Genomic DNA, 13,009 nt, shown 5'->3' with positions numbered 1-13,009 from the left:
GTTTAATGTCAGAAAATATTTTCACGGACCGGCCTTTAGGGTGGGATGGATAAATGTATCACGTGACCGAGACAAGCGTTGAGTGAGTCTTAGACGAATGTAACAGAGAGAATCTGGTCTTTTTTTTTTTTTTTTTTTTTTTTGTATTTTTCTGAAGCTGGAAACGGTGAGAGACAGTCAGACAGACTTCTGCATGCGCCTGACCGGGATCCACCCGGCACGCCCACCAGGGGGTGACGCTCTGCCCACCAGGGGGCGATGCTCTGCCCCTCCGGGGCGTTGCTCTGCCCCTCCGGGGCGTTGCTCTGTTGCGACCAGAGCCACTCCAGCGCCTGGGGCAGGGGCCAAGGAGCCATCCCCAGCGCCCGGGCCATCTTTGCTCCAATGGAGCCTCGCTGCGGAAGGGGAAGAGAGAGACAGAGAGGAAGGAGAAGGGGAGGGGTGGAGAAGCAGATGGGCGCTTCTCCTGTGTGCCCTGGCCGGGAATGGAACCTGGGACTTCTGCACGCCGGGCCGACGCTCTACCACTGAGCCAACCGGCCAGGGCGAGAATCTGGTCATTTTTAAAAAATAAAACATCATTCAGACTTAAATAAAACAGAAATAATGTAAGTTATTTATTCTTTCTCTGCAAACTGGTACCAAGTGGCCCACAGACTGGTACCAGTCTGCAGCCCAGGGGGGTTGGGGACCACTGTTCTAAGGCACTTTACAGTATGGATTTGCATGACTTCAAATAGTTATAATAGAAATGGTCCCTCTCAGTACTATAGCTGTTGTGATTCTCGAGCAAGGTTGTTATAGAAGAACTTGTAAGCAAATAAATTGGTAATAGTCTCTCTTACTTTTTAATTAAGGAGAATAGCCTTTCTTACTTTTTTCAGCAAATATTTGTTTAGAGGGAGATTGAAATAACTTAGAAAACTTGAATAATAGATACATGAATACATTTCACAGACATGATCTTGACATGCATATTTACAAAATTCAATTACAATCTATGAAAATTCTAATGACATCTTTACTGTAAAGTAATTTATTTAGAATGATGTTAAATGATTATTAGTGCCACACTGTTTTGTCAGAGGTATGCAATCTACCATAATAATGGGTAGGTGAAAATATGTTTACTATATTAATAATATTTTTTTTCATATTTCACTTAATGATTTTGGATTCTGTTATTTGTTAAATTAACAAAAGTCCTAAAAATATAATAGAAGTATCATAATTGTGCCTGTAGGGATGAAAATTTGGTTTCAGTTATAAGCCAAGAGCTATATGTAGAGTAATCTTAGTTAAATTTTAACAGTCATCCCAACAAGTAAATGAATATTTCTTCTCAGTATTTGGCTGCAGACAGCTCACTGTTAACACAAGTTCAACTCTAGCCATTGGGATTTTCCCAAACTATTGGTATGTTAAGTGACTTTTATTTAAACAATTCAGGATACAGTGTTATTTATCTACTTATGAAAATTATAAATTGATCAATAACTAACATTATTAAACCACATAACAATTTTTCACACCTGCATCCTTTGTGAACACCAAATATAGATTTAATTAATAGGTACTAAGCAGGGAAAAATATTTTTAATGGTTTTATTGCTTTAGTCTTTTATTGACATACAATTTTTATTATGCAAATTAAAATATTCTAAAAATGGTCTTTGCTCATTTAAATAGCAGTTATTGTATGTTGACAGCCAGCCTGTATCATTATTGTGTGATTTAATATGGTCTTCATCTAAAAAGTTATTTCCTGGGACTATTAACTTATAAGAAAGTTTTATCTTCCTGAGTATTCAATCAAAAAAGCTAGACAATGAGCTTGAAGTATTTTTGAAATGCCTCTTTGTTCCTACAATGTCTTTGATGTTTTATTCCTGGGGATTTTAGACTAACCTTTTGTTTTTCTCCCAGAGAGATTCAATGTGTATTTGATGCCATCTCCTAACTTAGATGTACATGGCGAATGTGCCTTGCAGATTACATATGAGCACATCTGTCTTTGGGACGTCCAGAATCCCAGAGTCAAACTCATCTCTTGGCCGCTAAGCGCCCTGCGGCGGTACGGACGAGATGCAGCTTGGTTCACTTTTGAGGCGGGGAGGTGAGTTTGTTTCATCATCGTTTTCCCATTTTTTTCCCCCCAGGTGCATATCATTTGTGACCCGGCTTTACGTATGAGATCCACCTTGCACCACTCCTTGGGAAATGTATAGAGCTATGACCATATAATGTTAGGGGGCGCGTTATAAAATATTCACATATTAAACCTGGCTTCCTTTTCCATGGACGATTCTAATGTTTCATGAATATGATAGGAATTTTCATTACACGGTCTGATGTCACACTACAAACTGAAGTTGAGTCAGGTAAAAACCCGCCATTTACTGGGTCAGGCTGCGCAGAGACTAGTGGCTTGGTTTTTTGGAAAACAACCGTATTGTTATTCTAGGTCTGTTTCCTCCTCTCAGCTGACTGTGGTCGATTATCAATACACTGACATTGTTTGAAGTTGCAGCTGGTTGAGTTCCACCCATTTTTCTTACAGTGTGATGAATGATACTAATTCCGGAAGAGGTTAGTTCTGAAACATGCTCATGGCAATAGCCAGCAAGTGCTTTAGGGCTTTGCCTTTTTGCTGTTAGAAGTGAATCTGGGAGAAAGTGGTGCCCTAGAATTTGGGCTGATCGTTACCTCCAAAGACATCAGTCTGTCTAATCAGTGTTTCATTTTCCTTCTTCCCCACCCTTCCTTCCTTGAATTTAGTTTCTTTTTTTTTTTTTTTGAAACACTGGATTAGAGGTGGATTAAGGTCGGTTGAGGCCCCAGGCACAGAAGAAAATATTGGGCCCCTTACATTAGAAAAAAGTATAAAGTTGGGGTTTTGTGGGGCCCTTCAGAAGTCGGGGCCCAGGGCGCGCACCTGGTGTGCCTGCTATTAAATTCGCTTCTGCACTGGATATAAATTTTTATATTTTAGAAATTTAAATGAATACTTTTAAGAAGCACAAGTCCTTCTGTATATGGTCTGGCATTGCATTAAACTTGAAAACAGTCAACTTGTGACTTTAAAAAAAAGTGTGTAAAAGTGGACAGGAATATGATATCCGATATAAGGAGAGTAATATCAGAAGATCTAAACACCTGAGCCCCTACTCAGCCTGAATATATGTCAGCAATGTGCCACTCAGAGGGGTCCATTTATTCCATTTTAAACAAAGCTCAATTATTTAAAATTTGCTTTCCAGAAATATGATTAATTTGATGCTCTTACAACCATTCTAGCAAGTTTTTAAGTTCTTCTTTTCCATACAGCTCTTCTCTGGTCTATTTATTTTCAAATACTGAAAGTAAATTTCAGGTAGACTGTAATTTCAAGTACAATGTTGAAATGCTGTAAACGAGCCCATGACTTTCCCAGAGACTGCAAAGGTCCTTGCCTCAGAAAATCAAACTTGAATCTTCAGAGCTATGTTCTTCCTTTATGAGAATTACTTATTTATTATCCTTCTGGGCAAATCTCTCCATAGAAAATGAAGAATTTATTTGGGCAGGTGATGATATTTTCCTGTTTGGGTCTCAGATATTATTTATGTATTCACTGTAACTAGTGAAATCAAGGTATAAAAATGTTTTATAATAGACTTTTCTATTGACCATAAACCCATGTCATGCCTGCTGTTATTTCATATTGATTCACAAGACAGGAGAATTCTGCATTGATCGGGATGTCTGTGGCCTGTTCGGGGCAGCTTTTATTCAAATACGAATATTTCAGTTGTCCTTTGATTTACTATTTATAGGAAGGAGCAATAGGAAAAGTATATGTCTTTTCTTAAAAATGGTAACTTCTGAAGGCTAAAACCTTAGTAAATTTTGTAGTATCTCTTGACTATTTGAAGCTTTAAAAAAAAAATTATCTTAATAGTCTAGGTTTTATTACCATTCATATCTTTCTCAAGATTAATTCATTCATACTGAAATCTGGTTAAACTTCCAAGGATCTAAGATTGTTTTAAAGACTTTTCTATTTCTCCTAAGTCATGTAGGAAACCAGAGAAATTTTTAAGCAGGTATATGTGTGTGTGAGTGTGTGTGTGTCATGCAATCATGTTTCTCATTTGGAAACAACAGTTTGTAGGGGACAAATGTATACGTGAACAGATACGGAAATAGTTCAGGTGAAAAAAATGGTGGATAAAAACTGTGGATGCATTGGAGGCATAAATTTCAGAATTACCCAATGACCTTGATTCAAAAGCCATGAAGTGCTGTCTTGAAAAATGAGAGTTTTACTCCATGACTTTGGTCTCCTGATAGTCTGACCTTTGGTTATTTTATCCAAGAATTCCAGCAGTTAGAGAATTATAATACCCACAACCCATTCTGCACAGTCTTGTGCCTCAAATACTGCAGGGACTTTGAATATTTTTTGATTTTGTATAGCAGTCTTATTCCGTATTATGCTTTGAGGGGCTGGTGCAAAATCAAGATAGAATGATGAGAAGGACAAGTATTGGGCTTGTGTTCTTAGGATCTTTCACATTTCTCAGCCAGTATGGTATAGTTAAGGGGTGCTGGTTCAGGAGTCAGAGGGACCCTAGGTTCTATTCTCTATTCTTTACTAGCTGTTGACCTTGGACAAAGTATTTAACTTCCCTTGTAAGTTTATAAGGAATAACTTCCTTGCAGGGTGAAAGCAGAAATTCACATAGATGACCTAGAAGGGTGCTGGGCTTCTTCTCCTAAGTAGTATCCTTGATGTTTTATTCTGATTATTTTTGAAGCAGGATCTGGGTTTGCAGGATACAGACAGTATTAAGCTCAAGGTAATATTACTATTTCATATTTTGCCTGAAACTCAAATAAAGACAAATTTTTATAGTTACCATCAAGATGCTGAGGATAAGAAGATCATTCGTGTTCCCCCAGGCGTGAAGGTTTCATAGCTGCCTTGCTTTATTGGTGAAGATAATTTTTTTCCTTGGCTATTTTTGGATGTGTTCAAAACAAGGCAGTTTCATATTAACTAACATAATTTCCTCCCTGTCTCGCATCAATAAATGAATAGGAGTTAAGCCTCTCTAGGCAAATAGTTTTTATGTATTTAACACGCTTCCGCAAAGACTTTTCCGTATTGTTGTTCAGAATACAGGGAGTCTTGTCAAAGACCATGTACAAAGATCTGTTCATCATTAGCCTCTGGTATAGATGGAACTGAGTGTCTTCCCTGTACAGTGGCCCGTGTCACCCCACCACGACTGACAATGGGCATGTGTAATAAACTGGACTGGGAGTTGGACAAAACTAAATCATAGCTCTCCCAGATATTGGCTGGGGGACCTTGCATGAGGCGGCTAACTTCCTGAGCTCCCATTGGCCACCTATAACACGAATGTAATATATACGATGTAGAGATCACTGTGGAGATTAGTAAAGGTACTTGTACAAACACCTGTCTTAATTACCAGCAAGGAATAGGCAGTTGTGTCAGCCATACAGACTTGAGCAGGAGAGAAATTAATTGGCTTTTACATAAACCAAAGTTTGGGGAGTAGGAATGGCGGCAGGCTTGGCTTCCTTTAGGGTCAGTGATGACCATAGGTTTCATCTCTCAGGGCTATTTCTTCTAGGATGGCTTTACTTTGGCTCCACATGGTGGCTTCTTGCAGCTTTGGGACCTTCTCACACCATCAGAAGAGAGACAGATTCCTGCCACATGATGAGCATCACATTTACAACGTGTCAGGCACTGTGCTGAGCACTGTGTGCGAAGCACCCAGGGTACGATTTGAATGGGGATGGTTCTCCCAAAGATGGAAGGGGGTACTGATGCCATCAGAAAGGGAATGAATATAAGGTTTAAAAAGAAATGAACAAAATATACACGATACAACATTCAATAACGCCTCAGAGCAAGTGGGGCGAAGCGACCGCCTGTAATGAGCAACATCACTCAGAAAGGGGCCGAGATACACAACACTGGTTCTCAACCTGGGGTGCTTTTGGTCCCGGGGACATTTGGCAATGCTTGGAGACATTAAACCATTCATTCTCATCATATCTCTGTTTTTTTCCTTGAAGAAATTCAGAGTTAAAAAGATAAACTTTTTTAGCAAAGTGCCATTACAGGATGAACTGCCATTCCCTTGCCCCTGGAAGTAAAGAAGAACTGGTCTATTTGAGAGACCGAGACACAGAGCCCTTCTTTTGTTTGAGGTTGCTCTTGTCTTGTTCGTTTCTGTGCACTCTGAGGCCCTGGAAGCTCAGGGAAAGCCTCAGATGGGCAGGAGCTCTGGTGTTCACGGGAAGATCCATCTGGCTGACACAGGCTCCGACCGTGGCAACGTCCCCGGTGGAGCCATACTGAAGTGTTTATTGTTCAAAGCAAGGTGGCAGGTGTCCAGTCGTTTCCCTGCTCATTTTAAAGCTGGCTGCCTGAGGGAGCTGTGCCTCCGTGTCAGCGTCGCCTCCCTCCTGACTGATAAATGAATACTCGGGGGGGGGGGGGCAGCACCTGCCTGCGCGGGAACACCTGCCTGCGTGGAGCAGGGCAGGTGACTTTCGGCAGAACGGGCTGAATGATGACCACACCTGAGCGCTCTCTTTACCAGCTGGAGAGACGCTCCCTTGCTTTTGTGTTGACATTGTTTTAAGAAGAAACTTTTAGGTATGCCAAGACTATGTGAAAAGTGACATCGCATTTACAAATGCTTTTCCTTAAATGGAGTGTGCACATTTGTGAAAAAGCTGTATTTTGGATGTAAAGACAACTGATCAGCCTCAGAAAAGAAATCACTTGTTTCCTGAGTATATCACTCTAAAAACAAGCTGAACTAGTGAAATATTCTTTCATTGGGAAAAGAATGGCTTTCCTTTCTAATCGGTGAATTTACAGCTAAAAAGATTATTCTGAGATAAATCTTTGAATATCTCTACTGGTGTTCTTGATTTGAAGCTACTTCATAATCTCTGATTTCTGAGTATGTTATAGAGCATATACTCATTCTTATTAAAGGACTGAAAGCAAATTAACAAGTGAAGTGTGCTCGGTTCTCCCTGTCATGTTCAGTAGATAGATGCGAATGAAATGAACCGGGTCCCACACACAGTCTTGCTCAGAAGTGAACTCTCTTCTCTTATAAGAAAGCAGAAACGACTTTTGTGCCATTTACACCATTTGTTCTTGGTTAACATTTATCCAAAAATAATTTTAATTATGAAAGTAACACCCACTTATTATAAATAAAAAGGAGGAAGAATTATCTTTCTACTCTGCAGAATAATCTCTTGAATAACCATCAAGAATAGCCCTTTCATTATCCTGAGCAAGTTCTTTGCCAGATGCTGTGCTAGGTGTGGGGTGTGAAGTCAGACAAGACAAGGCCACCATCATTAGCTTAGCAAGGTCCCCTCTGCCCCTGAGCCTCTGTGATGGTACCATGTGAAATCCCTAAAGGAATGGTTGATGTTCTTAGGACCTTGGGGATAATTTAGACACTTATCCATTTATCCTGTCTTGTGGCCATTTAAAAAAAAAGTTTAATGTGTATTATTTATTTATGTATTTTTTTCCATTTTTTCAAAGCTGGAAACAGGAGGCAGTCAGACAGACTCCCGCATGCGCCCAACCGGGATCCATCTGGCATGCCCACCAGGGGGTGATGCTCTGCCCCTTTGGGGTGTCGCTCTGTTGCATCCAGAGCCATTCTAGCACCTGAGGCAGAGGCCACAGAGCCATCCTCAGTGCCTGGGCCATCTTTGCTCCAGTGGAGCCTTGACTGCGGGAGGGGAAGAGAGAGACAGTGAGGAAGGAGGGGGGAGAGGCAGAAAAGCAGATGGGCACTTCTCCTGTGTGCCCTGACTGGGAATCGAACCCGGGACTCCTGCACGCCAGGCCGACGCTCTACCGCTGAGCCAACCGGCTAGGGCTATGTATTTTTTAAGACAAATTTAAATTCATTATTTTACCTTCTGGGTTTTCGTCCCGGGTTTCTGTTAGGATAAGGTCATAGGAAAGAGAATTGGGGCATTTGGATCTCTTTGGATGCTGGAAAAGTGTCCAAGAAAAAAGTCAGTGGGTAAAGAAAAAGAAAAGAGTCCGGACTATTGAAAGTCAGAATGTGTATCTGCAGTTGTGCAATGCCTGACCTGTTAGAACTTCTTTATTCTGTGCTGTCTTCTCTAGTGATGAGATGCAGGTGTTGCTGGACTGGGCTATGTAAGACCATTAGCCTATTTGATGTTTGTTTGTTTTTGTTTTTATTCAGTAAGAGGAGAGATGGCAGAGAGACTCCTGCATGTGCCCCAATGGGATCCATCTGGCAAGCCCACTAGGGGGCAATGCTCAGCCCATCTGGGATGTTGCTCTATTGTTCAGCAATCGACCTCTTCCTAGCCCTTGAGGCAGAGGCCATGGAGCCATCCGCCTCAGCGCCCAGGGCCAACTCATTCCAATCAAACCATGGCTGCAGGAGAGGAAGAGAGAGAGAGAGAGAGAGAGAGAGAGAGAGAGAGAGAGAGAAAGGGGAAGGGGTAGAGAAGCAGACATTCACTTCTCCTGTGTGCCCTGACTGGGAATCAAACCTGGAAGATCCACATGTTGGGGTGATGCTTTACCACTGAGCCAATCGGCCAGGACCTCTAATATATTTAAAGGAAGGTTTAGAGCAGGGGTAGTCAACCTTTTTATACCTACCACCCACTTTTGTATCTCTGTTAGTAGTAAAATTTTCTAACCACCCACCGGTTCCACAGTAATGGTGATTTATAAAGTAGGGAAGTAACTTTACTTCATAAAATTTATAAAGCAAGAGTTACAGCAAGTTAAAGGAGATAATAATAATTACTTACCAAGTACTTTATGTCAGATTTTCGCTAAGTTTGGCAGAATAAATCTTGATAAAACAACTTACTATAGTTAAATCTATCTTTTTATTTATATCGTATACTTTGGTTGCTCCACTACTGCCCACCATGAAAGCTGGAACGCTCACTAGTGGGCGGTAGGGACCAGGTTGACTACCACTGGTTTAGAGTCATTGTGTTTATCAAAAGCAGACATTGGGTAAAAGAGTGATTGTTCAAAAGCAGTTCTTGCCAATTAGCAGATCATAATATAGATGAAACGTTTTACTACCAGTGTTCAAAATAAAACAGAATTGGAAACATCAGCATGTCATAAGCTGATGATAGATCAATAGCTAAATAGGAGCTCATAACCTAAACTGTATTTATTGCTGTGGGTTGCAGTTGCAAAGACTTTAGGAGTCACTGGATTGTGTTGTTTGAGAAACAGCACTGCAAGGTTTGATATTAAGCAATTCTACCACTGTTTCTGGGTAACACATATCTTCATCCTTTCTAGAACCAAGGTTGCCACCTGAGTAATTAAATAAATAATAACCTTGGCCGTAGGGGAAACAGAAGGCCACTTCTTCCTCTTAACAGAATTAATTGAGGTTGCTTCCTCCTCTTCACAAATTATATTTCCATATTTGATGGAAAAAGAATGTATGGAAAACATTAGACCTTGCAGAATTAGGTGTCAGATTTGTATGGTGGCACAAATAAGGAGGGGACAACAGTGAGCATTGATGTATTGGAGGAAATCTTCAGGAAATAAATGGGTCTTGAATGAAAATGCATTCACTCTTAGTTTTTTATTCTCCATTGGATTAGAATGACTTAATGATTAAAATCACATGATCAACCTCATGAGGTCGCCCTTTATATTAGCTTATTGAAAGAGCCATCTGTTTTTTCCTTTTCCTTCTCCTTGCAAAGCCCATTTTCATGAAATTCCAGCTAGGCGGGTTTGGCCAATTACGTACATCACGCTATATGTGCTGAAAACTGCCATATGGCCCTGGAATTGGGCCAACTGCGGGAAACTAGATAGGGAAGAATTTTTCTATTTTTATTTCATTAATTGCATAGACTGGGCTAGATAAAATAATTAAGAGTAGTTTGGGTCAGAAATTTGCTTGGTCTCTGTGTCGTGTTAATCAGTCCTTTGGATGTGAGCAAACCTTGTGCGTTTGAGCCCCAATTCATTTTTTTTGGCAAGAGATTCTGAGTGGCATTGTGTCTTAGAATACATAGGTTTTTTAAAATGAACAAACAAAACCACCTCTTGTTTATTGTCCATATATGTCAAAAATCAGATCTTTAAAACTATCTTCACCTCTAATTTTGCCCATGTTCTTTAAAAATAGAGTAATTAAATATATTTCATAATTATATATATCAAGTATGTCTGTATACACACAGTAAAATGTATTTAGCAATTAAAACACTTTTATTTGCTTCCTGCCTAATTGGGTGTACCAATTTCCCCTTATTAATGGAATTCATTTCTGTTTTAACAGTCTGGGGTTGAGATGATCTTCCTCTCATTCCCTTAGGGAGCTTCTCTTATATTCCACATGTTAATTCAGCGCAGTCATCATTAAAAAAAAAATTCTTAGCTGCATTTGATCCATCACATTGAGTGGAAGCTGGATTAAAATTTGATCTATGACTTTGGAAATGAAAGAATCCTTACAGCATTGTCCGTGAGGAAAGTCAGAGTCTGAGAGCCCAGAATCCTTTGCGCACCTCTGCGCTGAACGGTGTAGATTCTGATGGGTCTCAGATTCCTGGACTTACAGGGGAAAGCTGCCAGGCCGGTACCCTTTTTGAGAGTGGCAAAGCGAAGTACAGGGATCATGCTAAAAATTGAGAAACTGCCTTTTCTTTATTAACCTTTTACTTTGCTTCTTGACCAAAAAAAAAAAAAAAAAAAAATCAGCATCAGTTTAGCCTAGACTAGTGTGATTGGTTCCCTGCCCATATTAATAGCTATTCATTGGAAACTTGGATTCTCCTTAACTTTGTTTAGCAAATGGACATGATATTCCTCATTTCACATGTAAAATAAATGGGCGTACTCTCCTGGAGTGTCCCAGGCTCTCTGTGCATGGAATGTCCAGGGGCTGGACTCTTAGAAGCTTTTGTTTTTGTTTTCACAGGATGTGTGAGACTGGCGAGGGGCTGTTTATCTTTCAGACACGAGATGGGGAGGCCATTTACCAGAAAGTTCACTCTGCTGCCCTGGCCATCGCTGAGCAGCATGAGCGCTTGCTGCAGAGTGTGAAAAACTCCATGGTACGTTTGGAATGCCTTCCTCAGGACCTGGTGGGTACCGCTGTCAACTGCAGCCTTGGAATCTTTGGGCTACAAACTATGGCCAGTGTTGTTGTAGCAGGTGGCTTACTCTTGTCCTCAGCCATATTTTACTTGGATTAGATGCCACTCTAGGACAGCCCGCAGTGGTCAGTTGTGAACACAGTAACCTCTTTATGTACTTTATGCCTCAGTTAGAATATGTGTGTTCATTAATCAGTTTGGGCTCCTGTAATCAACACCATACTCTAGAGCTTACAAACAACAGAATTGTAGTTATTTCTCACAGGGAGGCTGAGAAGTCTAAGGTCAAGGTACACTCAGAGTCAGTGTTGGGGGGGTACTTCCTGGTTCATAGATGTTTATCTTTTTCTCTCTGTCTCACATGATGGAAAGTTGAGAGTCCCTTTGGGATCTCTTTTATGAGGGCACTGCACCCCCAGGACCTAATTCCATCTAATACCATCCACTTTGAAGTTAAGATTTCAAGGTATGCGTTGGGGGGTGGGTGGCATAATCATTGAGTTTGTTGCAGTGAGTGTGTACATTAAAATTAAGTTGGGTTTGTATGGGCAGTTATAGGCACAACTGTGTGGCTTATCTACTTATAGATACATATTTATAGCTGTATCAGAAGTGATCATTTCCAATGTCAACAGGGATCAGAGAAAAATATATAGGTGAGAAAAGTGGGCTGGTGGGAAACTGGATGAAATGTCAAAAGCCCATGACCCAGCAACTGTTGACATGAAACTGGGCTCCACATAGGGGAGCTCCTGATTTTTTTTTCCCCAGGAAAAGCCAAGGATTTGAGTCTGTGTGTAATATTTCCCAGTTTGTAACTACTGGAAATTAATTCTATTTAAAACCAACAACAAAACTGTCACTACTTGTGGGCCAAAGAAGGCTTGTCCAGAGACTCCATCATGCATTTGCCATCTCTAATTGATAAACCTTCATAGACTTCCATGTCTAAAGACACCACAGACACAAATACACGTGAGCGTCCACATACGCTTTCTCGGAATGCCTACCCCGTTCATTGCATGGGGCTCAGGACGGTGAGGCATACGGAGAATTAAGATTCTTGAGACTCGTCTAGGAGAAGAGTAAATTCACGAAGTCTCAGTGGAATGCAGAGCAGTTAAACCATGCACCTCCTGCACTGTGCCCGCAAACACAAGCAGAGATCTGCCCGTCTGGAAAGAAATCTGCAAAACTAAAGGGAACTCTGTTGGTAAGATGAGGGTGGTTTGAAAATTTATGATGTCAACATGTAGGGTAATTGGATTTAAAGAGGGGGAGAAGCACGCCTTAATATGATCTCTCCCAAAGCAGCCCTACATTGTTCCCAAATGACCTGGCAGGCATTGCTCTGGGATGTCGGAGCAGGTCAGCCCAACTTTCTGTGGAGGGCCAGATGGTAAATGCTGTGGGCGCTGTGGACGAAGAGGGTGTCTGTCACAACTCCTTAGGTAACACAACCTTATGGCTCTGGCTGTGTTCCAAAAATACTTTAATTCAAATTTTGTGTAATTTTCCATATCATGAAATATTTTTTATCCCTTCCCCCCACAAAATCATTAAAAACCTTCTTTTTTGAACTAATGCAAACTTGGTATCCATTTCCCCCTATGCTTATCAGTTTGGGATCTTGCAATAGAGATAGATAAATGGATGGATAGAGATAGCTGGCTGGCTGGCTGGATGGATGGATGGACCCATCGATTAAATGATATCAGCTAACTAGCTGTCAAGTCAAATTCAGGTCACTTCGAATTTACAGGACAACATGTAATTGCATTCAAGTTGTGTAGCTATCCATTAGATG

At 40.8% G+C, this 13,009-nt stretch overlaps 1 protein-coding gene across 2 annotated transcripts in view; it reads left to right on the top strand.

Moving 5' to 3' along the window:
• DOK5 (docking protein 5) overlaps window positions 1-13,009 on the top strand; it is a 114,484-nt gene that overhangs the window by 72,897 nt on the left and 28,578 nt on the right. The window contains exons 5-6 of one of the 2 annotated variants that reach the window (XM_066387447.1): window positions 1,927-2,116; window positions 11,025-11,190. In XM_066387447.1, coding sequence (XP_066243544.1) covers window positions 1,927-2,116; window positions 11,025-11,190 — 356 coding nt within the window. The remainder of the gene's footprint in view (window positions 1-1,926; window positions 2,117-11,024; window positions 11,191-13,009) is intronic. The other variant, XM_066387448.1, reaches the window with a different exon arrangement.

Source organism: Saccopteryx leptura, chromosome 5 (assembly GCF_036850995.1).
Source record: "Saccopteryx leptura isolate mSacLep1 chromosome 5, mSacLep1_pri_phased_curated, whole genome shotgun sequence".
NCBI lineage: Eukaryota > Metazoa > Chordata > Mammalia > Chiroptera > Emballonuridae > Saccopteryx > Saccopteryx leptura.
This window is presented reverse-complemented; position numbering and strand designations above follow the sequence as displayed.